Source organism: Ceratotherium simum, chromosome 26 (assembly GCF_057802395.1).
Source record: "Ceratotherium simum simum isolate JZ-2026a chromosome 26, ASM5780239v1, whole genome shotgun sequence".
In the NCBI taxonomy this organism is placed as follows: Eukaryota; Metazoa; Chordata; class Mammalia; order Perissodactyla; family Rhinocerotidae; genus Ceratotherium; species Ceratotherium simum.
The window spans coordinates 554,658-582,111 of NC_141925.1; the positions used below are offsets into that span (position 1 = coordinate 554,658).

A 27,454-nucleotide genomic window follows, 5' to 3' on the forward strand; every position below is an offset into this window, starting at 1 on the left:
GGCCCCGCCCCCTCCTCCGCGCAGGGCACTCTGGGAGCTGTAGTCCCAGTCCCATCCGCGGCGCAGCCTCTCTCCGCTCCGCGCCAAACCTGGCACGTAGCGCCGCCCGGGGCTCGGGGCTCGGCCATCTCCAGCGGCGCCGGCGGGCAGGGCGGCCCGGGGAGTCGGCAGGACCCTGGAGGGCGCCAGCCGTGACTGCTGTTGGCCGCTACCCCGAGGACTACAGCTCCCGGCGTGCCTCGCGCGCAGGGCCGCCGCGAGCTTCCGGCCCGACGGTGCCGCGCGGCCCTATGGGAACCGTAGTCCGCGCGCGCGATTCACAGCGCCGAGTGCGCCCCGGGCGCGCCGTAGCCGCGGGGTCCCGGCCTGGCGCTACGCTACGGAGGCGGCGTAGGGCAGGCGCCGGACGCGGGCCGGGCCGGGCCGGGCCGGGCGGGTCGGGTGCTTGGCGGCTCCGTCACTCAGCGCGGGAGGCCGTCGGGGCAGAGGCCGGTGGCAGGAGGGGCGCCCGCCCGCCCTCCGGAGGCAGAAGTTGTGGCTCGGCCGGCGCAGGCGAGCGGGCCCGGGGCCGCGCGGGCCGCGGGGACGGAGGAGGCGCTGCCAGGTGCGGAGGTGAGTCCCGCCGGCCGGGCGGGCTGAGGCCGGAGCGCGGGCCTGGCGGGCAGCGCCTCTCGCCGCCAGGTCCCGCCGGCCTCGGAGCCGGGATCAGCCTGCTGCCCCGCCGGCGCCTCCGGCATTGGCCGGAGACCGGGCTGGGCTGGGGGCGCAGCCTGGAGGTGACCGGCGGGGCCTTGGGTCTTCGGGTCCCTGGGAGACCAGCCCGGTGCTGCGAACGCAGGGGGCGGCCTCGGCCCCTGTCTGCCCTTGAGCGCCCTTACTCCGGGCGGCGTCCTGGTCCGGCTGCGTTAGGGGATGTGCCGGCGGTGCCCGCCTGCCTCCACCACCGCGGGGCTCGGGGCTCTGCCTGAGACGGCCCACGGAGGGGGCAGCGCAGGCGCCTGTGCCCACTGGCCACCCCACTTCCTCTTCCCTGTGCCTCTTTGCGCTGGCGCCACGCGGGGAAGTTACAGAGGGTGGCCCCTGGGAACGTTTGCCAGGCTGCTGGGCGGCTCAGTTCTTCCTGCCGGCCGCAAAAGGGGCCCTTCTGGTCCTGACCCGGGAACCCTTATTGTGTGATCAAGCGGCCCGGACTGGGCTGGCTCTCGGGGCCTCCTTAACGCACAGGAGTTTGTGACCAGACTGCAGGTAACAGGACCCGTGTGAGAACAGGCCTGGGAGTTTGGGGTCCTGCAACTTGAAGTCGTCGTGTCCTGTGGGGAAAACTGGGACTCAGCTGGGTGCTCCTCCTGAGAGCCCCTCCCTGGACCCAGGTCTGGAGGGCTGTGTGAGTCACAGCGAAGTGTGGGGAACGCCCGGAATGACCCTTGGTCCCCAGAGCCTGGGTGGGGGGAGGAGGTGGGGTAATTCCATCCTTCCACTTCTGAGCGACTTTCTCAAATGTGAAGAGAGATAGTGTTTCCCTGGCCCACGTCGCAGAAAGAGGGCCCCAGACCATCAGGGGACCCCAGGAGCCACTGCTCTGCAGCGTGGCTGTGGATGTGGGTCTTGCAGGAAGCCAGCTCGGCCTGGCCTTGGGGCTGGGCACAGGAACACTCCTCTTCGCCTGTCCCTTCTGCATCCGAAAGTCTCTGGAACTGCTTCTCCTGAGCACACAGGCCCGTGACCTCCTGAGAGCCAGGTTTAAGCCCCGCTGGGCCCAAGGCTCAGTGCCTGCATGTCTTTAGGCAGGGACCCCCAGTCTCGGATCTTGTGTCGCTGCTCTGAGCCTGCAGACTACGGGCTCTGTGAGCAGGAAGTGATCCTCTAATCCTGCATCCGCATAGGAGCCTGCGCCCCGCCATGCGGGCGGCTCCGAGGCGCTCTGCCCTTCACCAGGGAGGCCAGGCTTGGCTTGCTTCATGGTGTAACGTCTGCTGAAGCTGCTCGCAGGCCCTGCGCGACCTCTCGGGGCCCCCATCTCGCGGGCAGCTCTCTGGATACCGATGCTGAGGGGAAGCAGTTGCTGGTCAGGGAGGGTGGAGGGGCTGCACATCCAGGTCTCTGACCCTCGAGGCTGCCTTTTTGCCTCATTTTCCTTCCACCGTCTCCTGTGTTTGTCTTCCATACATGGTAGTTGGAAAGAAGGGCTCTGCTGCCCTAAAAATCTTTGAAAACCACAGATGTCGTTCAGGGGCCAAGCTGGTCAGTGAAGGGCCCAAAGCGGGCAGCCAATCTGCCCCCAATCTGGTCTGGCCTGTCCTGGGCGTGCCACCTCCACCCACCATGCCAGGCGTGGAAGGGTGCTGGAAGGGCAAATGATATAGTTAAATGGAAACAGTTTGGGCTCTTTGAAAACCACGGCCACAGAACCCAGGAAACACTGGTGGCTGGTCAGTCAACCACTGTCTTGGGCTGCTGCTTTGCCCTGGACTGTGTGGCGGAAAAGAGATTCCCTAGGTCAGAGCTGGGAGAGGCCGGGGGCCCAGCCCCCTAGCACTGAGGCTCCATGCCCGCAGGGTGTACAGCGGGGTCTGGGGTCAGCCCACCGGTCCCTCCTCTCCTGCCTGGACCGCCTTGCTGCCCTGTCTTTCTGGTCCACATTGCAACCCGTTGCCCTTTGGCACCCAGTACCACAGGAGTTTCCCGAAGAAGGCACATGGGCACGTCTCTCTCCTCTAACTCCTCCGCCAAATTTCTCTGCATGGACGCAGGTCCCCCCCCTTCCCGCTGTGCTGAAAATGCCTGGGAGGTGTGTGCCAGGCTCTGATATCATCCCCTCAGGCCCCATCCGTGGCTCTCCCTTGGCACCTAGCACCGGCCATCCACACCAAGTAGGTGGTCAGTGAGTGACCTGTCAGCTGCTCGCCGGCAGGCAGCTCTGGTCACCCCAGCTCTGGAGTCTGAGAGGAACTCCCAGGCAGCCAGAAGGGCACCTGCAGCCTCTTGGGGGTTGAGGAGGGGACTTGCTGGCCTCCACCTTCTTTGAGTGAGCTGCAAGGAGACTGGATTGAGGTTGGGCTGCCTCCACCTCTCAGCCTTGGAGACCCGCCCAGCCAAGCCCTGTCACCCTGTGGGTCTGGGCAGGGGTTCTGCAGATGGCTGCGTTGGTGACACCAGGACAGGGCCTGCTGCTGGACCGCGAGGGTGCAGGGAGCTGGGGGCTGTGGGAGGACGGAGGAGTGTCCTAGCCCACCACAGAGACCCCCAGAGGAGCAGCCTGTGGCCTCCTGATGCCTGCAGGAGGAGCGCTCAGGAAGTCATTGGCGCGGGAGCACCAGGGGTAGGATTCACGCGAGACGAGTAGACCGCACACGTGCATCGGTCTCACTGCCTTGTCCTGGCAGATGCAGTCATGCTTTGGCAGCTGTTCCAGGGCCTGCTCTCTCTGGCTTCCCCGAGGTCGAGGGGGAGCTCTGAGGGCTGTATCCCTACCTCCCTGGTGGCCGGGCTAGGGGCTGTGCATGGATGGTGCTGCAAGATACCGGGAGGATGATAGGTCTGTAGTTGCTGTATGGAAGCCTCAGGGCGTGGAAGGCGTCATCTCGGCTTCCTGCTCCTCCAGCATCGTCGCAGCCCAGACCTGCAGGAGAGGGACTTCCTCCTGTGCCCATTCCCCTCCACAGCGACACTGCTCGAAAAAGTTGCCCTTTGGAATAAATTCACACAGGCAGGTTGGGCCTCTAGGACCTTCTGCCCCCCCGTCCCCCCTGCAGTGTCACAGGAAAGGAGCGGGTTCTGGAGCCCCTGCCATCCCCGCAGAGAGGCCCTAGCGCGTGCAGCCAGCGCCCGTGTGGCAGCTACACGACTCGTTTTGGGGTGAGCTGAAAGCTCCAGGGCCCACATGCCCCTGTGAGACCCGCTGTGCTGCCTGTGAGGCCGGAAGTTTCCAGCTGCCCGGGCCAGGGCTGCTCCCGCCGCCACTTGGCAAACAGAAATACGAAAGTGCCAAGAAACGAGAGTGCTCGTCTGGGACCTTTTCTTTCCTGTTAAAAGCAGTGTTTAATGTTGAACAAGATTGAACTTGTGAACTGGAAACTGCAGTCCTGAGAGCGTCCATTTCCCTGACGGGACCGTGTGCGAAGCGATTTTCCTTTCTCACGACGTACGAAGTGTGTGCGACTCCAGAGACATGCGGGGACACCCAGTGACCCAGTCCCCTCCTTAGAGGCAGCCCCCGGACCGCATGTGCTCGTCCCCCAGCCTCCCAGCGTGAGCTGCCCCCGTGTGGGTTTGCTTTGAGACACCCGTCTCCTTCCCTTCCACCCAGGAAGCAGGTGCTCGGAGAGTCCAACGAGTCCGGTCCGCAGCCATTGTTCACCTGTGACCAGGATCTGTGGGCGTCTCCGAGGTCCTCTGAGTGGCCAAGGGCACAAGGGGCTGAGCCTCAGGGTGGAGGTCCTGCCTTCTGTCCAGAGCTGGCGGCTAGGGCCTTCAGGGACTGATAACAGAGATGTCCAGAAATGCCAGCAAGAGCCACTGGCCGCCGTGGAGCACGTTCGGGTGGAACGGGCAGGCGCGTTTCTTCCCGAGTTTGCCAACAGGAAGTGCTGGTTATGCCTCCGGAGCCCACAGCTTTTCCCTGGGCCCGGCTCCTGGAGCATTCACGGTTATTTCAGCAGAGGCTCCGCAGTGTTGTGACAGGTGCACTGCTGTGGGGCCTGGGCCCTGTGGGCAGGGGTCTCTGGCCCCAGGGTTCACCTGAGGGCGATGGTGCGCGAGTGGAAGAGGCCACAGTGAGCTGGGGGCCTGGGAAGGCCGGGGGCGTTGGGGGGGTGCATGCCCCTCCCCACGACGGTCAGTGTGTGCTGAGGAAAGCAAAGTCACCAGCTTTTGGGGCGGTGGCCCCCTTGGCTGTTGGAGTGGCTGGGTGTTGCCACAACCTGGGTCCAGGTGAATCTTAACGGCGGCCTGGCTGCTTGCCCGCAGCCCTGCCCCACCTGGCACCTCTCTGCGGGGCCCATACATGGGCAGAGCCTGGCTGAGGGAGGCCCTGTTCCCTGGGGCCTGGATCTTGAACAGCCACATCTGCCGCTGGCTGGCCCAGGGGTGGCCGGGGGCCTTGGACCAGGCAGCAAGCAGCCGGCTGAGCCACGCTGCACACCTGGGGCCTCTGGCCTCCTCTGGGTGAGGGACAGATGCGGCTTCTAAAGGGATGTAGTCCCTGGGCCACCTCCCATGGGAGCTTTCCCAGGGTGACGGAGGGTCGTTCCTCATACAGGCCCGCGTGTGTGGAGGTGGGACGGCCCTCTGTGTGGCCCTGGCCTAGCGGTGGGGGGCAGAGCTCTACCCCAGGGCCACAGATGGCCATCCAGCCTGGACCGCATGACTGGTCGGCTCCGCTCTCCCGTGGACTCTGGCTCCTGCCGATAAGCCTGGGCACTGGGTCTCCTGTTCCAGAGCCAGAGTCCAGGACCTTCGGGAGAGGAGGCATTCTTTCTGGGCAGATGTGCTGTTGGCAAAACTGCTCTGCCACTGAGCTTGCCTCCCATGGCGCAGACTCACGCACCAGCGTGGAGGGAGCTCAGGCACCTCAGGGTAAGTCCCTTCCCGAGTGTGGTAGGCTCGTTTGTGGAGTGGCTATAGGAGTGCGGCATGGGCACCCCCTCTCTCTGCGGGCCTGGCCTCTCCTTAGAACCGCCCTGAGACCTGCCGCCTGGACCCGGGACTGACAGCCTGGTTCTCACGGCCTTGCGTCTGAGGCTTGGGGCCATGGTCCTGTCATTCGGGGCGCACTGCAAGCAGACGTGTTTGCCATTCCTTTGGTGTCCCCCTAGATGGGATCCCCACGTGCCCAGTGGCCCATTCCCTGACTCTGCGCCCTGCTGTCCTCCCACCTTGAGGGGGACGGGCCAGTGAGCGGCTGATGTGGGCACCTGACTCCTCGAGAGATGGGGTGGCTATGGGACAGTGCTGTCCTGCCAGCCCTGGGGCGGGGAGGTCGAAGTCTGGGCCCTGCATAGGGTGGGGTCCCGGCCTGGCTTCTTCTGGTAGGGCCGGGGGGTGGGGAGTTTGACTTTCCTGGGCGGGTGCCTCACTCAGAGAGGAGCGTCATGTCTCGAGACATTTCCACCCAGGTGGTGCCATCCTCAGGCCATGGAGTCTGCTGGCTGATGGGCTCTCAGCTTCACGTCTGGTGGCTGTGATTCTCGGGTGCAGCAGGGTGGCCGTGGGTGCCCAGAAAAGCTTGGTGTACCCTTGGCGGGCAGCTCTCCCTCTGCCTCGCTGTCCTGAGGCTGGTTTGGGGCAGCCTGTCAGGGTTGCTGCGGTATGAAGGCGCCATTCTCCCCCGTGGGGAGACGGACCTCGACAGGGTCTGAGACTGGCTCCCTGGGGCCCGCGAGGAGTGTTGTGTAGCCCGGGCACGCCTCCTCACCAGCACGGATTAGAAGGCGTGGGGAGCGTGTGCATGAGGACACAGATGTGGGTGCTGTGTGTTCGTGGGGGGTGCTGGGCGAGGCATGTGCACACATGTGGAGGTGGCATCAAGCTGCGATGTCTGTGCGGAGCCCGGGCCACCGTCATGCGGGACTCAGATGCCCCGTGTGCGCGCTATAGGGGCAGCCTATGCTGACGCCCGACACGCACTTATGGGAGCCCCAGGAATGTCATCATCCCACATCCCCTCCCTGGTTGGGTCTTGGGGCAGGGCCCTCGCTGTCTCCTCCTCCCTCTATTCCTCTCCCCACTCCGTCCCTCTCCCTTGGCAGAAACAACTCACCTGCGACCCATAGAGTTGGGTCCCTGCCCCATAGCACCTGCCACCCTTCCTGCCTCAGACGGGCTGAGGTCTCAGCGCCCCTCTCAGAGGGCCCGCGGGGCACTGGGAAAGCGGTAAGCTGGGGTGGTGGGGTGTCACTCCTGGGACCTGGCCTGCCGTGACTGAGACAGGGGCGCCCCACTTGGGGTCTGAGAAGGGGGTTGTCTCCCTCTAGCCCTTCGTGCACTCGTCAGTCTGGGTGGATGGTCCCCTGCTGTCCTCTCAGTGCCACGCCAGGCACATGCCTCACGCTGGGCTGGGAACAGGCTGGTCAGCCCTTGCTGACTGACACCTTGTCCTTGGGGGCGGTGCCCCTGCCTCCACACTCCCCTGAGGCCGGGTCTAGGCTGCTGCCCTGTTTAAATCTAGGGCAGCGGTTCCAGTGAGGGCAAGGAGGAGCCCGCGTGGGCTGCGGGGCCTCAGGGCTGCGGGCGGGCATTTCCTCCTGAGATGCTGTCTCCCAGCGCCCTGGCTTCTGCCCGGAGATGTGTTATACCTTGTGCTCTTCTTAATACACAGCAGCCAAAACGTGAGCCCCTGCAGGTGGGTCCCTGAGTGCTGTTGGCCGCCACATCCTCCTGCCTGACACAGCCTGGCCCGGCGGAGGGAGGAAGGATGCACCAAGGGATGAATGAAGGAATGGGCCTGGGCAGAGGGCTCCTCGGCTCTCTCCTGGGTGACAGGAGTGGCCCTGGGGGCCTTTCCCGCCCGGCAGGCCCTGCAGGAGAAGAGGCGGCCCAGGGGATAGTGCGAGGCTGGCCGCCTACAACTGGCGTGTGCTCTGTCACAGGAGGTCTCCCCTGGGCTCCATCTCAGGGACAGGGCCCGTGTGACCTGTCTGTAAAAGCCCCCATCCCTGGTTATTCTGACGTGGAGCCAGGACAGGAGCTATGGATTGACCCGCCCCCCCGCCCCGGCAGAGCTTCCCACATGTTGCCCCGAGTAGGTGGGACCCTTGGGTTAGTTCCAGCAGCTGGGGCCGCTCGCTGGGGAGCCCATGCTGTGCTCGGTGGCCTGGCGAGCCCCTTGCCCAGCCAGGGCGCCCCTCCGTGGGGTCTCACTCCGGGGATCCCTTAGCCAGTGAGAGAGGGTGTGGGGTGTGGGGCGCTGTTGTCCCTGAAGTCCCAGACAGGCCCTTCTGGAGCCCACCCTGAGGGGCATCTGCCTTCCCGGCCGCCTCTCCTCTCTGTCCCTTTTCTTCGAACCTTAGTGAGAGGGGCCTGTGCTGCCCCTGCCCTCCCAGGAGAGGCCCAGCCACTGCCACGCAGCCGCCCCAGATGAGGCCTGCAGGGGTGGGGGGCCAGCACGTCCCCAGGTGTCTGCAGCAGGCCTGAGCACTCACTGCCCTGTGGCTAAGGGCCTGTTAAGGGCATTGGCGAAGAGCAGGTGGGTCCTCACGGGAGCTTGCGCTTCGAGCCGCACACCCAGCCTGCGCCAGGCCTCAGTGCTCCTTCCTCCAGGCAGAGCCAGGCCCTTGTGACCCCACAGATCCCCCCTGGGAGGCCCAGGCCACATCCTCACGCTGCATCAGCTCTGCCTACATCAGATACACACAGTGGCGTCAGCTTGGCTGACCTGGCTGCGGACGGCACCGTCTCTCTCCCCCACCCTCCCAGCTTTGGGGTTCTTGGCCAGGCTTCCCCACCCAATCCTCTGTTCTCGTGGTGGACATGGGCAGAGCCCTTTGTCGGGGGCAGACCAGCCTGCACCCAGTTCCGCTCCATGGGCACCTCTGCCGAGCGTGGCTCCCACTCAAGCCCTCCCTGGCTCCTCCCTGTCCTCCCCTCCTCTCACCTGCTCCTCCCTTGCCCTCCCCTTCTCTCACCTCCCCTCCCCTCCCCTCCTCTCACCTGCTCTCACCTGCTCCTCCATTGCCCAGGATTTGGCTGCCAAAGAGGAGTCTGAGAAATGCCTGGGCCCTTTCCCCACAAGGTGCTCCCGTGTGGAGTGAAGTTCAGGAGTCTGGGGCCGTTGTATTTGTTCTGTGTCCAGCTTATAACTGTGGGAGACGCAGGTGTCTTGAGTGACCCTGGATGACGTGGAACTGACCGCTGGTAAGCCTGCTCTGTGTGCTGGGCACCCCGCAGCTGCATTCACTGAGACCCACTTCTCTGGGCTCTCTAGTGCTGCCCAACATGGAGGCCACAGCACATGGCTCCTGACCCCAGAGCGTGGCCCATCCACATGGAGATGAGCGTAAACCACAGTGAGAGTCCAAAACAGGCATCCATAGCCCACACTGGTTCTGTCCACATCCACACCCGTGGCCCACGCTGGTTCTGTCCGCGTCCACACCCGTGGCCCACGCTGGTTCTGTCCGCGTCCACACCCGTGGCCCACGCTGGTTCTGTCCGCGTCCACACCCGTGGCCCACGCTGGTTCTGTCCGCGTCCACACCCGTGCCCCACGCTGGTTCTGTCCGCGTCCACACCCGTGGCCCACGCTGGTTCTGTCCGCGTCCACACCGTGGCCCACTCTGGTTCTGTCCGCGACCACACCCGTGGCCCACGCTGGTTCTGTCCGCGTCCACACCCACGGCCCATCCGTGGGTCTCTCCGCATCCACACCCACGGCCCATCCGTGGGTCTCTCCGCGTCCACACCCACGGCCCATCCGTGGGTCTCTGTGCATCCACACCAATGCGATGATGTTTTCTATGTGTTGAGTCACATAAGATGCATCATCAAGAGTCCTTTATGTTTTTCTCTTACCTTTTCTGTGTGGCTGTGAGAGGACTGGAAACATCAGTGGCTCATGTGATGCTCCTGATGGGCAGGGTTCCTGTAGGCCAGAGCCGGCAGACGTTCCTTCCAGGGCCAGGTGGGGACAGTGTCGGCTTTGTGGTCCTCAGGGGTCTCTGCCCCCACAGCTCAGCTCTAGTCATGCTCCGTGGGGGAGGCCTGAGCAGCAGGTGACTTGTGGGGTCACAGGCAGTCAGGGCTGATGCTGCTCAGTCCCACCATGCCCCCGTCCCTGGGAGGAAGGCAATCCAGACGAACATTCTTGCTGCCCAGGGGACGTGGCTGGTCTGACCAGAGCTCCCATCCCACACCCTGTGGTGTTTGGGCCCCTCCGGCCTCCAAAGCTGTATGCTGCGGGTCGCTCTCAGGGGTGGGGAGCCCCGCCCGCCACAAGCCCTGGGCAGCCAGTGGCCTGCCTGTGCTGCAAGGATGCAACCCCCGCCCCGCGCCCCACCCCAGCTCCACCCCAGCCACTGGCCCCTATGTCCAAGGGACTCATTTGGAAGCTAGGAGAAGGGTTAGTGGGTGACGGCAGATCCGGGGGTGGGGGCCAGGGGCTGACTGCTGGTCACCTGCACAGCCAGAAAGCCAAGTGGATGCCCACCTTGGCGCAGAGCCTGGCCCAGCGGGCCAGGGGAGACGGTACAGGCATCTTCTCTGACCCTGACCGGGACTTGCCTCTTCTGAAATGGGAAGCAGCCAGCCTCTCTCTTGCAGTGGGTACTCTTGGGCTGTTTAACTCCTCCCCTTGCCCCACGGGAGTAAGACGGCCTCCCCAGAGCACAGGTGTCCCCCACCAGAGGCCTGGCCAGCCTCTCTGGTCCCTCTGGGTCACCCATCTCCTCTCGGCCCCCTGAGGTTTCTTTGGATCAGGGAGGCTCTCACTCTGGAAGGCTCCAGAAGGGTGTGTGGGTAGGACTGTGGTGCCGTGCGGGTCCTACTGGTGTGGCTGCGTGGTGCCTCAGTGCCCTCTTCCTGAGGCTGTTCTGTGAGGGCTGCCCCTGCTCCGCGGTGCTCCCTCCCCTTCTTATCCCTTCAATCCTTTTCTTCTACAATGAAGCAACATCGTGTCATTTCTCACTGAAGACAAAACCCTCTTTGAAGACCAACGACCATCCCACCGTGGGTGGTCGGTGGTCGATGTGGGTCTTCAGGAGCAGAGAAGGTGCACTGGTTATGGGATGGGAGGCCGCTGCCACCCGGCTCCCAGCTCCCGGCCCCGCGTGCCGGGGGCTGCAGCTCTGCTAATGCCGGCCCCTCGCCCCATTGGGAGCCCTGGCCATGGGGGCCCTGGGTGGGCGCTGCAGGACGCCTGCTGCGGGTCAGGCACAGGCCCCAGGTGCCTGTCCCACCAGGCCACTGGCGCTGGGGAGCCCGCCCAGGGCCCGGGGACTTCGTTCCCCTGAGTCACGCTGTTTCTTCTCTTTCTTTTTATTCTCTCTCTGTGTTTATTTTTGTTGGTGTCCCGTGCCTTTGACCAGCTCGGCCGCCCTGCCTCCGGCTTGGGTACTGTCCTCCCTCCATGCCGCACCTTGCCTGCTGGCCACATGTGACCTGGCCTGGCTCTCAGCGTGGCCGCCGTCGTGGGGGCCATGGGGAGCTCCGCCTCCTCGCTGGCCGCCGAGACCGAGTCGGACCATGGCTTCCCTGGGGGACCATCCTACCCAGGGCCCCCGGCAGCGGCTGGCTGGTGTAGGAGCGGCCCCGGGGGGCCAATCTGGGGTGGTGCCCTGGTCACCCGGCAGCACCAGCCCCCACGCGCCCGGGCCCGAAGGTAAGAGGTGGGGAGGGGCCGCGAGGGGCGGGAGTGTGGCTGTGCTTGGCAGAGGGGCTTGCAGAGGGGTAGTGTCCCTGTTTCTTAGGGTCCTCTGGCCACTCACTTACCCCCGACACCACGAGACCTGAGAGGCTCTGGGGTTGCTCACTCTCAGACGCCGGCCCTCCTCCCGGAGCGGCCATGTGGTCTCGGGCTGGCTGGTAGGAGGTAGTGGGGTGGGGACTGCGCGACCTACCCCGGGGCACGGGGCCTGCTCCATCGGTGCTTGTGCTGGAGCTGTTGCTGGGGCTTCTTGCTGGGGGTGGGGGTGCCAACCCCAGGCTTGGGGTGGCGCTGGAATGCACCAAGAATGCTGGCTTGCTTCCCATGGGATTTGGGGGATACTGCCCAGGCGCCCTGTCTGTGCATGGTGCCCCTGCTCTGACGTGGCTGCCTGCAGGGGAGCAGTCGGGCTGTGGGGCTGCAGTGGCAGACCTTCACATGCCGGCTCCCTCTAGGTGAGGCTACGGCAGGACCCAGCCCAAGTCTCAGCCTAGGCTGCCCGTTGGGTCCCCTGGAGAGCCTCCCCTCGGGGTGCTGGGGTGACTGGTGGGGGGGAGGGACGGGCTCTGGCGTCCTACCCCCACACTGGTCCCTGCCTTCGCTCCCTGTGTCCTCGCTGGAGGGAGGGCGCCCGGTGCTCAGCAGATACTCAGGGTTCCACAGACTCGGGGCAGAGGCAAGCAGTTATCCTCGCTCTCCTGGGCGCCCTGGCCTGGGTCCAGTGGGCAGCAGATGCCCTCCTCCCTCTCCCAAAGGCACCTGCCAGACTACAGCTGCTGTCTCTTCCCATGGACACAGCTCACTTGTGCAGGGCAGTTTCCTGGTGACTGGGGACCAGGCGTATCCTGGGCTCACCAGCTGGCAGGCAGCAGGCCAGGTCCCGACGGGTGTGCAGGAGGGCCAGTGTCCTGAGGTGGCACTGGAGCTGAGGCCCAAGCCCCCTTGATGAGGCACCTGGCAGGAGGGAGAGTCTCGGAGGCTCGCCTGTGCCCCTCGCGGGCAGAGGCGTTAGGGGCTGGAGGTCCAGAGGGGTGTATCGGGAAGCAGGACCGTGGGGGACTAGTGAGAGGCAGAAGTCGACAGCGGATTATTAGAGTCTCCTCTGTTCCCCTCGTCTGCGCATCGATGACGCACTGGTGAACGTCTCTGCCTTTCCAAGGCAGCTTCGTTGAGACGTAGGTCCACACCAACAGACGCGCCCCTCGCGGATGTAAGTCAGTGGTTGTACCCACTTAGAGCCACGCAGCCATCACCACGACCCAGGTTACAGCACCTGGAAGGGTGCTGGAAGACCCTGCCCGCTTGCAGTCCTTCCCACCCCCCAGCACCCAACATCCCCCCCTTCCTGTCTGCGGATTTGCCTTTTCTAGGAATTCCACTTGAGTGGAATCACGCCGCGTGTGTTTTGAGTCTGGCTTCTCTCCCCAAGCATCACGTTTGCAGGGTCCATCCATGTAATGTGCGTCAGCGCCGCCGCCTCTTATGGCTTGGCGGCGTCTGCTGTGTGGATAGCAATGCCGTTTATCCTTGGGTGATGGACATTGAGTTGTCTCCATTCGGTGTCATGAGTGGCGTGCTGTGAACACCGTGCACAGGGCCTTGTGTGGACGTGTGCTTCCTCTCTCTTGGGTCGGTTCCTAGAATGGAATTGCTGAGGTTTGTTGTCAATTCACATTTGGTTTTCTAAGAAACTGCCAGGCTATCTTCCACAGTGGCTGCACCACTTTGCATCCCGCCAGCAGTGCAGGGGGCTCTGGCTTCTCCACATCCTCGCCAGCAACGCTACCATCTGCCTTTTGGTCCTGGCCACCCCATGGGTGTGTGGTGCCGCCTCCTGTGCTTCCGTTTGCGTTTCCCTGATGGCTGCTGTTGCTGACTTTCCTTTCTTCTGTCCACACGCATCTTTTAGTTTTCTTTATTTTCTTAGGATAAGTGGCCAGGAGGAGCATTACTGGGTCCCAGGGAGGGAGGCTGGACCCAGGTGAGCAGCAGCCGTGGTGTAGACCCATGGGGTTGAGCAGGCGGCTCCTCTGAGTGCGCTGAAGGGTGTGGCTCACCCTGTCCAGCCAAGCAGCCTGGTGACGTGGCATCGCCCTTTCTCCTCCTCCCGGCTCCTGCCAGGCCCTCCCCTGCCGTTCATCGGTGGTAGCTCCTTCCTGTCGCCCACATACACATTGGTCGACCTCAGGGCAGCTACTGTCTGCCCCCAGGGTGGCAGGCCAGGGCAAATCTGGAGGAGGTGCCATTAGTAACCTTCAGGAATTCACAGACGCCCAGACTAGAGAGGAGAGAGCAGCGGGGGAGCTGGGTGCCACAGGTGGCAGGAAGAGGGGCACCACGCCCCCACACCCTGCACGACGACCCCGGCACCGCCCCCTCCCCACACGCACGCCTGGACGCATGGACACGCACACATGCGGCACTCAGCCAGGCGCGTGCATAGGAGACAGCCCGCAGCCCCCTCTCCCCGACAGGCCCCGGGATGGAAGGGCAGTCCCCACTGCTCACTGAAGCCTCCACATCTGGCCAGGGCCGCCCCATCACACCGATGTCACCAGGAAGGTCAGGCATGGTGCATCTCCTGTACTTACCGCCAGGCTGGGACAGGGACTTCAATGACCTTGGCACTGGCAGGGGGTCAAAGGTCAAGGGTTGGGCAGACACAGCCGGGCACGGCATCCACATCTCCTGGCATGGCCTGCCTGAGGTCCTTGTGTCCAGACACCACTTACTCCTCTCAGCTTCCCTGAGGGGAAAGTCCGCCTTCCCAGAACTGGGCCGCACCCGTGCCGGTGACAGGCAGCCTCCGCATTCCTGCGACACGCATGTCCTGGGCATGGGGCCAAGGGCCCCATGGAGGTCCCCAAGGGCACCTCCACGACTCCCTCTGGATTGGAGCTGAGTGTTGGCACTCCAGGATCAGCGAGGGCAAAGCAGGGGTTGGACTTGCCTGGGCAGATGACCTGGCCTCCTGTGGTGGGCAGTCTTCCATGAGCAGCCAGCCTCGCCGCCCCCGACAATGCCATCGCGCCCGTCCTGGCGCATGGAGTGACAGCCTTTGCGCGCGCCCTGTGTGTGGAGACTGCTCGGACTCTGGGCTGACGCTGGTTTGCCACGTCCGGCCGTTGGTGGTGGTCTGGCCTCACCTCCGGACACTCTAGGGGTTTCAGGTTGCTGGGCCTCATGAGTGTCTCCTCAGTCCTCGGGCCCCACGGGGTGTCAGGGTGGCTGTGAGGGTGACCCTGGGGTTGTGGAAGCCAGCACAGGTGAGTGCAGGGGGGTGAAGGCCCCAGGCCCCTGCAGGCCAGCACCTCTGGCTGCCCGACCACTGACTGAGCCACTTTGCCACAGTGCGCCTGGTGACACCAAGCTGCAGACTGTGAGTTGCGGGGTCAGTGAGGGAGCGCGGTGCCGCCCCACTGCCTGTCCTGGGAACCCTGTTGCTGTGCCGCTGCCGTCCCTGGAAGCCTCCTTCCGGCAGAGGGCCACTGCTTCTGCCCGGCTCGCCCTGGGTCCCCAGCGCTGACCTTGATTTTTAGGCACTGTTTTCATTTAAACCTTCCCGAACTCCAGATGGGATCCTCCTAATTCACCTTGTCCACCAGGATGGCTGTGAAGCCTGCTGCATCCCACCAGCAGCCCCAGGTGCTGGCCAGGCTCAGGCCAGCAGGCGGGTCACAAGGTTTACAGGACCTGCGCTCCCTCCCTCCCCCAACGTTTGCAAGGCTCTCCTTGCTCAGCGCATCCAGGACCACCAGGGCCCTGGAGCCAAGGGCAGGTGTGTCCTAGGAGGGCTGCGGGCCCTGTTTTCATGTGCGGGGGGTCGGAGCCTGAGTATTCTCTCTGGAGACCCTCCCAGCAGCGGATGGTCCACAAAGGGTCAGACCAGCACTGCAGGCCCCTGCAGCCAGGCCAGGTCAGTGTGCAGGGAGTGTGACCATCCCCTGAGCCTGGGGCCAGGGCAGAGGCTGCCCAGGCCCCACCGTGTACCTGCACGTGTGTGTGTGGCTGGGCACACGCCGTGCCCCACACCTTGACCTTGGGCCCTTCTCTGAGTGAGGAACGGTGTGGGGAGGTCCTGGTTGTCTCCAGGCAGATTTCTCAGACTTTCTGTAGCACAGAAGCCAAGGCCGAAGCTGACCTGGCCCCAGCGCAGGCCCATCTGCTGGTCCCAGGCCCCTCCCTGCCCGCTGTCTTCCGTGGGCGAGGCCCTGGGCAGCTCGTGAGCATCAGCCGCGCTGGCCGGGAAGGTGGTTTCACCGAGTTTGCTCTGGGCCCCAGGAAACAGTTGAGTTGCTCCGGGGAGCTTTTTTGTGTGTTTCTTTGAAGAGGCAAGTTTTCTTTCTTCCTGAACTGAAAGGATCTGGTTGGAACATAGCATTAGGAGCAGCAGCTTCATCCTTGTAAGGAACAATTGATTTTTCTGCCGGGCAAGCAGCTGCAGTCAGTGTAGGAGACTGAGTGTGTTGTGGAGTGTGGACCCCCCTCGCACACGGATTAGCCAGCCTGCCCCGCCCCCAGATCCCTGGCCCATCTTGGGTGGGAGGAGCCAGGAGCATCCCACCTGCCCTGCGGAGGAGGAGCAGAGGCCCAGCCTGGGGGAACCAGGCAGGTCAGGTATCCAGGAGCAGAGGAGGCTGTGCTCCAGGGCTCCCGGTGGCCTGTGGGGCAGTCTGTGCAGGGGACCGGGAGTGTGGGAGGTGGGTGCCCTGCCCTGGCTATGTGTCACCAGCAGGGTCTGGGAGCGAAGTGCAGGCCCCCCAGCTCCAACCTGCCCAGCCAGTCCTTCAGCCCTGCCCGCCCTGCCCTTCATGCGCCCACCCCGCTGCCATGCCACAGGCCCGGCCACTTGGAGAGTGCTGTGTCCTCGATGGCCATCCCTGCAGGCCCTGCTCCAGGGCCGGTTCCCTGGCCGTGTCCAACAGCAGCCCTCCTGCCCACCGAATGCACAGCCAGGGGCCTCCTGGGACAGGAGCTCCAGGTGGGATGGAGCCAGCTCTGCAGCCACAGACAGGTGCCTTCCCCCGGCCAGTAGCCGTCCATCCTGGGAGGACAGTGTCCTGCCACACACAGGATCTCCCAGGCAGGGCATGGCCAGTGCTTCAGGACAGGCTGGTGGTCATGGTGGCCCTGCCCCTTCTCCCACCTTCTTTGACCTCAGGCCCTCGGCTATCCCCCCGCTGGGCAGCCCACCATCCACGTCCCACAGCCCCGAGGGCTGCCAGGCACAGAGCCAGCCTCGCCTGCCGTGACCTCCACACCTTGGGCTGCGTGCTGTGAGAGCAGGACGGGGCTTCCCTCTTGCTATAGGACCCAGCTGCCTCCATGAGCCTACACCAGGCAGGCCTGGGCCTGCAGTGGTCTGGGTTGGTGGTAGGCAGGTGAGTGGAGAGTGCCTGGCCCCCCAGAGTCCAGGCTGTCCCTCCCTGACCCATGTGTGCCAAAGGCCGGCCGCCAGAGGGGCTGCTGAGATGCAGGCGGGTCACCACCCACAGCCCCGCCAAGGAGGCTGCCGTTGTGGCTGGAGTTGCTCAGTCCCAGGGCCTTGGTATGGGACAAAAGGGCTTCCAGGCTGAGCCTGTGTCCTCGGCTAGGCAAGAATGTCCGCAGGGGGCAGGCCAGGAGCGCCTCTAGGTTGCTTTTCAAGGTCAGATGCCTGTAGCCCCTCAGCATATGTCAGAACAGACCCCTGCCCAGGGGTCCCAGAAACACCAGAACCAGAGAGGCAGCTGGGCTGGGGACCCAGCAGGCAGCCCTGACCATTCACGCCTTCCCCTCCCCGTCACGTACTCACTTTTTATTTTTGAGATGAAATTCACATAACATAAAACTAACCATTTCAAAGTGGACAGTTCAGTGCTATTTAGTGAATTCACAGTGTGCGACCATCACCTCTGCCTAGTTCCACAACATGTTTATCACCGAAAAGGACACCCTGCGCCCACTGTGCACTCACTCCCCAGCCCCGGGAACCACGAGTCTTTCTGCCTCTGTGGATTTGCCTGTCCCAAACGTTTCATATAAATGGAGTCATACAACATGTGGGCTCTTGTGCCTGGCTTCTTTCACTCAGCATGTTTTGAAGGTTCATCAATGTTGTAGCGTGTGTCAGAATTTCATTCTTTTTTTACAGCTGTATAGTATTCCACCTTTTGTTTATCCATTTATTTATTGAGGACATTTGGGTTGTTTCCAACTCTTGACTATTGTGAACGGATCTGCTGTGAATGCATGTGTACATGTATTTGTTAGAGTCCCGGTTTTCAGTTCTTTCGGGTATATTCCTAGGCATGGAATTGCTGGGTCATATGGTGATTCTGTCTAACGTATTGAGGATAGGCCAAACTGTTTTCCACAGCAGCTACACCATTTTGCATTCCCACCAGCATTCGGGGGGGCTCTAGTTTCTCCACATCCTTGCCAACACTGTTGCCATCTGCCGTTCTGATTCTGGGCAGCGTGTGGATGTGAGGTGGTGCCTCCCATGGTTTGATTTGCGTCTCCCTGATGGCTGGTGCTGTCGAGCATCTGTCCACATGCTGATTAGCCGTGAGTGTATATTCCTTACAAAAATGTCTGTCCAGACCCTTTGCCCATTTTGAGTCAGGTTGTTTATCTTCTGTTGAGTTGTAGTTCTTTGTATGTTCTGGATACTAGTCCTTTCTCAGACACACGATTTGCAAATACTTTTTCCCATTCTGTGGATTGTCTTTTCATTTTCTTGATTATGTCCTTTGAAGCATGGAAGTTCATTTTGATGAAGTCCAATTTTTTTTCTTTATTTGCTTATGCTTTTGGTGTCATATCTTATAATCCATTGCCAGATCCAAGGTCATGAAAATTTACCTTATGTTTCCTTCTTCTTGGAGTTTTATAGTTTTTGTTCCTACATTAAGGTCTTTCATCCATTTTGCGTTAATTTTTGTATGTGGTGTGAGGGCCCAGCTTCATCCTTTAGTGTTTAGATCCAGTTGTCCCAGCACCATTGCTGAAGGGACTGTCCTCTCCACCAAATGGTCTTGGCCCCTTGTGTGCAGGGGTTCACTTCTGGCTCTCCATTCTGTTCCTCTGCTCACAGAGCCCACAGACAGACATATACCACACTGTCTTGAGTTTCTGCCTCTTTTTCAAGATTGTTTTGGCTACTTGAGGGCAGGGTGGGGTGGGGGGGCCTGCAATTTGATATGAATTTTAGAATCGGCTTTTTCCATTTCTGAAAAAAAAGAGGCCATTGGGATTTTGATGGGGATTGCACCGACTGTGTAGATTACTTTGGGTGTTATTGTCATCATGGGCTGGGGTGTCTCTTGGTTTATTTAGGTAGTCTTTAATTTTTTTCAGCAGTGTTTTGTAGTTTTCAGGGTACAAATCTTTTTCCTCCTTAGTTCAGTTTATTATTCCTCGGTATTTTATTATCTTGGAAGCTGTTGTAAGTGGTATTGTTTCCTTAGCTTCCTTTTCAGGTTGCTCGCTGCTGGCACAGGAACACTACTGACTTCTGGGTCGATCTCATGCCACGTAACTGCTGAATTTATTAGCTCTAGTAGGTACTTGTGGATTCTTGGGCTTTTCTGTGCCTAGGCTCACATCATCTGCAAACAGACGGTTTTACCCCTTCCTTCCCAGCTGGAGGCCTGTCCTCTCTCTTTCCTGGCTTGTTGCCCTGGCTGGACCGCCAGTACGTACCGACGAAGCGCGGGGGCCTGGTCCTGGGAGGAGAGCATTCAGTCTCTCGGCGCCGGGTGTGGTGTTCGCTGTGGGTTTTTGTGGATCCCTTTGTCCTGTTGGGGAAGTTCACTCTCACTCTTCCCTGGAACTGACCAAAGACTGCCTCCACAGCAGGGCCCGCGGCCACTGAGACGGTGGTGTGGTTCAGCCCCATCCCTCTGTCCCCAGAGGTCCACCCCCCTGGATGGGGTCTGAGGACAGAGCTGTGGGGGCCCTCAGAGGCCTTGGGGCCCCCTCCCTCCTTAGAGTCCTCAAGGCCCTCACGGCTGCCCTCTTGAGCCTGGTGTCCATCACAGCCCAGAGGGCACAGATCCCTCTGCCTCGTCCCCCTCATCCCAGGTGGAGACTTGGGTCCCTATCCTGCAGGCCTGTGCTGACCGGGGCCTTCCCTTCCAGCCACACACACTCACCTGGGTCCATGGCCGCGGTTGGGGAGTGGTCCTGTGCACGCTGCACCTTCCTGAACCCGGCCGGCCAGCGCCAGTGTTCCATCTGTGAGGCCCCCCGGCACAAGCCCGACCTCGACCAGATCCTGCGGCTCAGCGTGGAGGAGCAGAAATGGCCCTGCGCCCGCTGCACCTTCCGGAACTTCCTGGGCAAGGAGGCCTGCGAGGTGTGTGGCTTTGCCCCGGAGCCCGGGCCCAGTGCCTCCCTGCTGCCTGTCATCAATGGGGTCCTGCCCAAGCCACCCACCGTCCTGGTGGAGCCCAAGGGCAGCTGCAAGGAGGAAGCGGGTCCAGTGCGGACAGCAGGACTGGCGGCCGAGGAACCAGCCGGGGGGCGGCCGGAGGAGGAGGAAGAGGAGGAGGAGGAGGGAGCAGCAGAGCCTGGGAGCGGCTGGGCCTGCCAGCGCTGCACGCTGCACAACACGCCGGTGGCTAGCTCTTGCTCTGCCTGCGGGGGCCCCCGGAAACTCTCACTGCCCAGGATCCCTCCTGAGGCCCTGGTGGTCCCTGAAGTCATGGCCCCCGCTGGCTTCCATGTCACACCTGCCCCACCCCAGCCTGGCGAAGGCACCGAGGCCGACCCTCCCTCTGCTGCTGCCCAGGAGCCCCCGCGGGGGCTGCCCTTCAGCCCCTTCTCACCCACCCTGCAGAACAACCCCGTGCCTCGCAGCCGCCGCGAGGTCCCTCCTCAGCTGCAGCCACCTGTGCCTGAGGCCGCCCAGCCCTTGCCTTCTGCAGGCTCCAGGGGGCCCCCCCAGGGCCCAGGGTGGGCTGGGGCCGGGGCCTCCCGCCTGGCAGAGCTGCTGTCAGGCAAGCGGCTGAGCGTGCTGGAGGAGGAGGCGGCTGAGGGCAGCCCCGCATCGCGTCAGTGCGGCTCCTGCTCCGCACCTGGCCCCGCGAGCCCTGCCCGCTGTGAGGCCTGTGGCACCACACCGTGCAGTGATGTCATCGACCTGGCTGGTGACACCGTGCGCTACACACCAGCCAGCCCCTCCAGCCCCGACTTTACCACCTGGTCGTGCGCCAAGTGTACGCTCAAGAACCCCACAGCGGCCCCCAGGTGCACGGTGTGCGGCTGCTCCAAGCTGCATGGCTTCCAGGAGCACGGCGAGCCCCCCGCCCGCTGCCCCGACTGCAGCGCTGACAAGCCTGGCCCCTGCTTGACCCACAAGGCCGGCTGCCTCCTCCCTGTGGCGCCGCCCGAGCGCTCATGCCAGTGGGCCTGCCCTGCCTGCACTCTGCTCAACGAGCCCCGGGCCAAGCACTGTGTCGCCTGCCACACGCCCCAGCTCCTGGTGGCCCAGCGCCGCGGTGCCGCGCCCCTGAGGCGCAGGGAGAGCATGCACGTGGAGAAGCGGCGGCAGACAGATGAGGGCGAGGCCAAGGCCCTCTGGGAGAACATCGTGGCCTTCTGCCGGGAGGTGAGTCCCTGCAGATGGGGGTCCACACTCGGGGCTGGCTCTCCACGCTCGCCTTCCCTAGCCCCGGATCAGGCTTCCTCTGCATCTTCTGACCCCTGCCGGCCCTTCTCCCTGGAAAGGGAGGACCCTCTTCCCCAAGCTCTGAGCACCAGCCTGGCCCTGAGCCTGGGTCAGCCCCCTGAGCCACCCTTCGCTGGAGTATGGCTGGTCCCCGCTACCCACGTGTTGCCCCTTCTTCCTTTGTGCTGAGGGTCTGCGACCCCATAGTCGGTGGTCCTGACCCCTCCCCAGCGTGACTTCCCATGGGCAGTGAAGCTAGAGGAAGGTCAGGGTGGTGCCTTCTCCAGCCGGGACACTCAGGGCTGGGACACCCCTCGTGCTCCTCTGCCCTTGGAACTGCGGGAGGGCTGACTCAGGGAAGGATCACCCCCAGGGTCAGCTGGAGGCACCGTGTGTCCCCACTGCCCCGTCACTGCCAGCAGCCTACCCTGACAGCTCATCTGAAGGCTCATGTCCTGCCTTCCCTGTCCCAGCCAGGTCCCCCACTTCTCTTCCTGGGGCCTTCGGTGCAGTGGGCGTGGGCTGGGCAGGGAGGCCACCCAGGTTCCCTGTCCCCAGTGCCCACCACCCCTTCGGCCTCCAGGCCGGGGGCCGCCCCATCTGCCCTGGGCGTGCACACCTCCCACTGACCCGTCACCAGCCTGCAGTGTCCTGGTTGGCTGCGGTCCCCCACACCCTCACAGGGTCGTGTGGGTCCCACGAGGCCACGGCTGAGCCCTCCACATGGGTCAGGTGGCTGTGCAGACACCCACTCCCTTCCCTTTGGGGTTCAGGCAGCATTTTCAGGATGCTCTCTTGGGCGGTGGTCTGGCCCCAGCCAGGTGGAGAGGCACGTCCTGGGCCCGGGGCTGCCTGGCCCAGCCTCAGCATGTGGCGGTGACCCCTACAGAACAGCGTGAACTTCGTGGATGACAGCTTCCCCCCTGGGCCCGCGTCTGTGGGCTTCCCTGCGGGCGACAGTGTCCAGCAGCGTGTGAGACAGTGGCTGCGGCCCCACGAGATCAACTGCTCCGTCTTCAGGGACCACAGTATCTCGTGGTCCGTGTTTCACACACTCCGGCCCTCGGACATCCTGCAGGGGCTGCTGGGGAACTGCTGGTGAGTTTGGGGCGCCCACCCATGCCGGCCAGGTGGCAGGTGGTCCAGCCGCACTCACCGTGCGGCCGCCGGCTCCGTGCAGGTTCCTGAGTGCGCTGGCGGTGCTGGCCGAGCGGCCCGACCTGGTGGAGCGGGTGATGGTCACGCGCAGCCTGTGCGCGGAGGGCGCCTACCAGGTGCGGCTCTGCAAGGACGGCACGTGGACGACGGTGCTGGTGGACGACATGCTGCCCTGTGACGAGGCCGGCTTCCTCCTCTTCTCGCAGGTGGTGGGGCGGGCGGCTCGGGCGGGCGCGGGATGGGCGGTGGCGGGCCTCACGACTCCAGCCCTTCCACGCAGGCTCAGCGGAAGCAGCTGTGGGTGGCCCTCATCGAGAAGGCGCTGGCCAAGCTGCACGGCTCCTACTTTGCCCTCCAGGCAGGGCGCGCCATCGAAGGCCTGGCCACGCTCACCGGCGCCCCCTGTGAGAGCCTGGCGCTGCAGGTCAGCTCCACTAACCCCCGCGAGGAGCCTGTTGACACTGACCTCATCTGGGCCAAAATGCTGAGTTCTAAGGAAGCTGGGTAAGAGGGGCGGGCGCTGCAGTGGTCAGTGGCATTGGGAGGAGAGGCGAGGGGACGGCCGGGCCGGGGCCTGGAGCGGTGGGAGAAGCAGGGGCGGGCACCCTCTGAGCCGCACCATGCGTTTCACAAGATGTTTCTGGCAAGAGCTGACCACAGCGAGGCGGCCTGGCTGTCAGCCTTGTCACCTCCCACCACTGGGCCGGCAGTTCCACCTGCCCAGGCGGGGCAGGAAGCAGGCAGGATGCTGTCCACTGGCCCACACCTGGAGGGCCCGTCCTGACCTGGGCCTGTGATGACGGGGAGCGAGCCCAAGGAGGCACCTGGGGGAGTGGGGGCTGTCTTCCGAGACCCAGCACACACTGGATGGCGTGTCTGTGGGGAGGGGCTGGAATGCTAGGCCTGGGAGAGACAGCTTGTTGGTGCTGAGACCGCCTGCTCTCAGCTGATACTGGGCAGTACTGCTGCCCTCTCCCCTTGGGGGGCCGTGACCCTGAGCTAGCAGGACCAGCTAGCCTCACGAAGCCTCCAGGGGACCCCAGCTTGCCCATCTCCCAGCCTAAGCCCTCTGAGTTCTTGGGTCACAGTGGAGGGACCAGGCCAGCACTTCCTGATTCTCATGTGTCTCACGTGGGTCCCCAGGATCGGCACTCCCTACAGGCAGGGAGGCCCCCCACCCTGCGCTGCTCCTTCCTGCCCTGGGGGCAGGGCCAGAGCCAGCAGGGGTCCCCTGGAGAGTGAGCTCCTCCCCCACCTCCCCACCCCACCCCCGCCCCGGTCAGCGAGGCTGTTCTGCTGGCACAGGTTCCTCATGGGCGCCTCCTGTGGGGGGGGCAACATGAAGGTGGATGATGCTGTCTACGAGAGCCTGGGCCTGCGCCCTCGCCACGCCTACTCCGTCCTGGATGTCCGTGATGTCCAAGGCTCCAGGTAGGGGCTGGGCCAGCCATGGGCAGCCAGGGGTGAGGATGTGTGGTGGAAGCTGTGGGGGGTGTGGGCGTGGCCCTCAGCCCCCTGGTCCACAGGCTGCTGCGCCTCCGGAACCCGTGGGGCCGCTTCTCCTGGAATGGTAGCTGGTCGGACGAGTGGCCACACTGGCCGGGGCACCTCCGCAGTGAGCTCATGCCGCATGGCAGCAGCGAAGGCGTCTTCTGGATGGAGTACAGCGACTTCATCAGGTACCTGGATGCTGCGGGCAGTGGGGGTCCCATGTCTGCCCATGCTGCCCCCTGCTCCAGCCGCCCTCACCTTGTCCCACCTGACCTGTCTCTGCCCAACACGCGGCGTCCTTCCCTGTGGAGCCCAGCCTGTCCCTCCTGCCAACCGGGGCCCTCTGCCATCCCGGAATCCAGGTCGGCATCGGGTGAGAGAGCTCTGCTCTCTCTGGGTCATCCTTGGCGCCTGGCGCCCCCTGGTGGTGTCCACGGGCAACAGGCAGGACCAGGGCTTCCTGGACACTGGTCCCAAGAGATGCGCAGGGCGTCGAGGGGTGGGGCTGCAGGAGGCGCCCCACGCCTGTCAGGGTCACCGGGCGCCCTGTCGTGTCCTTACCGAGGTGGGGGCTGCTCAGTGAGGCCGCCCTCTCGCTGCCCAGGTACTTCGACTCGGTGGACATCTGCAAGGTGCACTCGGACTGGCAGGAGGCGCGTGTGCAGGGCTGCTTCCCCACCTCGGCCAGCGGGCCCGTGGGGGTCACGGCGCTCACGGTGCTGGAGCGCGTGTCCCTGGAGTTTGCGCTCTTCCAGGAGGGCGGCAGGTGGGCGGGCGGGGCAGGGTGGGGCCAGGGCGGGGGCGGGGGCCGCTCTCGGGGTGGTGGGGGCGGGGCGCCTCGGTGACCGCGGGTCTGGCCACAGGCGCGCGGACGCTGTGGACAGCCACCTGCTGGACCTGTGCGTGCTGGTGTTCCGCGCGTCCTTCGGTAGCGGCGGCCGCCTGAGCCTGGGCCGCCTGCTGGCGCACAGCAAGCGCGCCGTCAAGAAGTTCGTCAACTGCGACGTGATGCTGGAGCCCGGCGAGTACGCCGTGGTGTGCTGTGCCTTCAACCACTGGAGCCCCTCCGCGCCCGGACCCTCGGCTGGCGCGCACGGTGACGCCCCGGCCCTGCTGCCCCTGCCCCGACGGCTGCTGCCCACACCACTGGCCCCCACTCACGACTCACTTCCCCCACAGCCTCCAGCCCCACCGCGGGTGTCCCGCGCTGCGCCTCGGAGCCACCTGGCCACGTGCTGGCCGTGTACAGCTCGAGGCTGGTCATGGTGGAGCCGGTGGAGGCCCAGCCGACCACACTGGCGGACGCCATCATCCTGCTCACCGAGAGCCGGGGCGAGCGGCATGAAGTAGGGGCGGGGAGGGGTGAAGGGGGAGGGAGGGGCCCTGGGGGGGAGCGAGGGGAGGAGGCGGCCCCACCCCAGCCCACGCCTGCGCTGTCGGTGTCCAGGGCCGCGAGGGCATGACCTGCTACTACCTGACGCACGGCTGGGCGGGGCTGATCGTGGTGGTGGAGAACCGGCACCCCAAGTCCTACCTGCACGTGCAGTGCGACTGCTCCGACAGCTTCAATGTGGTGTCCACGCGCGGCAGTCTGCGCACCCACGACAGCGTGCCGCCCCTGCACAGGTGGGCCCCGCCCCCGCCCCTGCGTCCCCTGGCCCTCGCTGGCCCTCACTGGCCCCCTCCCCCAGGCAGGTCCTGGTGATCCTGTCCCAGCTGGAGGGCAACGCTGGCTTCTCCATCACCCACCGCCTGGCGCACCGCAAGGCGGCCCAGGCCTTCCTCAGCGACTGGACAGCCTCCAGGGGCGCCCACAGCCCCCCACTCACGCCCGAGGTCGCTGGCCTGCATGGGCCCCGGCCTCTGTGACAGCCCTGCCCTCACCTGCCCGCTCCCCACCGCACTTTACAAGGGAGACCCCAGCAGAGGACGCTTGAACCAGAATCTCAGGACCCCACCCAGGGAGCTGCCAGCCTCGGGGTGCACCTTCCCCTGGGCCTTCCTTCCTGTCCCAGGCCTCCCGGCCGCCTAGCAAAATACCTCGAATCCACCTCTAGTGCACAGGGGCGCTTCTCTGACCGGCCCACCTCGAGGTCATGTTCAGACCACCATTGCCGAGGTGAGGCTGCCTTTCCCAGTGGGCCTGGGGCCTCCTGTCTGGATGAGGCAGTCAAGAGCTCCATTCACGAAACCAAATCTGGGCGGGTGAAAGGCCAGGACATCAGGGTGAGAGCAGGAATCATCCCCTCTGTGGGGGTCAGGCTAGGACCCTGGGGTGAATGGGGACCACCCCCGTCTGTGGGGGTCAGGCTAGGACCCCAGGGTGAGCAGGGATCACCCCCTCTGTGGGGATCAGGATAGGAGCCCGAGGCGAGCGGGGACCACCCCCTCTGTGGGGGGGGCAGGCTAGGACCCCGGGGCGAGCGGGGACCACCCCCTCTGTGGAGCACAAAGTCAGGAGCTTTCTCCCCCCAGCTTGCCCCCAGAGCCCATCTAACCCCTAGGAGGCAAGCAGGGTTCCTGGAGTCCCAGCAGTGTGTCTCAGGAGGCAGGTGCCTGGTGGCCATGGGCTCAGGGCGGGATGGGGAGGGTCCCAGCTGCCCCTTGGTGAACTATGCAATTCCTGGAGCATCCACCAGGACCGAAGCCATGCCCTGGAGGCTGCGGGTCAGGAGCTGTGAGTCGGGGCCAGGCCCACTCTGCCGTTTGGTGAGGGGAGTTGTCCTCAGCACCACTTGAAATTTGCCAGGAGGACCAGGGTCCAGCAGAAATCTGTGGCCAGCCCTGTCCAGGCACACGCAGGGCACAGCCCCCGCCTGGTCTCAGGCCCAGGGAGCTGAGCCACCGCCCAGGTGTCCTCCCCCTGCAGCTGCTGTCAGGCCGGAGTCCTGCGTCTGCCCCCAGACGTCTGAGGCCAGCTTCCTGGGGGCCTGCCCAGCCTCACCCTGCCCATGGCCCCTCACTTCCCATGGGGCTTGTGGGGTTTTTACACCTGGAGAAGCCCCGGGAAGCACTACCCTCCCTTTTGGGCCTCCTTTATATTTCTTCCTTTTACTGTGAGCTGTGAATATTTTTAACCCTGTACATATGCCAGCTCTTCCGACACAAAGACTATTTTATCAGTTGTCAGTTCAGTCCCTGTAGGGTGATTCTCCATGGGTGTTTCCAGACTCAGGCTCCGATGGACCAAATAAAAACATTTTGTTTTGTAATGATGCCTCTTTGTCTGTCACCCCGCTCAGGGTCTGTAGCTCCTCCCCTCCCCTCCACGGGCAGAGCTGTGCTGAGGGGCACCCAGGCCGGCCTGGGGACAGTACCTCAGTAGGGGGTGGCTCACAGGTGCCCAAGGTCAGCCTCACAAGGAGACTCTAGGGGCACCCTGCTCACTGGCTGCCTGCGCCCCAGGAAGGACGGCGCATCCAGGCAGGGCAGAGGCTCTGCCAGACCCTGTGGTGGTCGACAGGCTGGTCCCCACGCAGCCTCAGCCCCACGCAGAAGGCTGGGGAGTACGTGCAGGTTTTCCTGTGTGTGTTCGGGCAGGGTGTTGGGGGTGCTGTCTGAATCCATCAGAGTCATCAGGCAGGAGCAGACGGAGCAAGGGGGCCACTCAGGGAGACAAATTTGCATCTGCAGTGGGTGGCGGCCCTGCTCCTGCTTTTGGACCCAGTTGTCCCGCGTCCCCTCCAGCCTGTTCAGGAAGCATCGTTCCCCATTTCCCAAGTGTCAGCTGTGGCCGTCTGCGAGGTCTGCGGGTTTGCAGTCTGTCGAGGCTCCTGGGTGGGACCAGCGGCAGG

At 64.0% G+C, this 27,454-nt stretch overlaps 1 protein-coding gene across 10 annotated transcripts; it reads left to right on the plus strand.

Moving 5' to 3' along the window:
- The first annotated feature begins 404 nt into the window (after positions 1-404).
- Positions 405-26,872, plus strand: CAPN15 (calpain 15). Of its 10 annotated transcripts, none has more exons than XM_087449288.1 (13): positions 405-612; positions 6,747-11,311; positions 19,481-20,951; positions 21,901-22,109; positions 22,192-22,375; positions 22,450-22,673; positions 23,475-23,600; positions 23,696-23,848; positions 24,265-24,426; positions 24,524-24,756; positions 24,840-25,006; positions 25,108-25,286; positions 25,352-26,872. In XM_087449288.1, exons 2-13 carry the CDS (start codon positions 11,130-11,132, stop codon positions 25,527-25,529), a joined length of 3,468 nt encoding a protein of 1,155 aa, XP_087305414.1. In that variant the 5' UTR covers positions 405-612; positions 6,747-11,129; the 3' UTR covers positions 25,530-26,872. The 10 variants fall into 10 exon arrangements, with proteins under 10 accessions (XP_087305414.1, XP_087305417.1, XP_087305419.1 ...); XM_087449291.1 differs by having other exon boundaries at positions 11,019-11,311; XM_087449293.1 differs by lacking the exon at positions 6,747-11,311 and adding an exon at positions 18,808-18,899 and having other exon boundaries at positions 406-612.
- Positions 26,873-27,454: the final 582 nt, after the last annotated feature.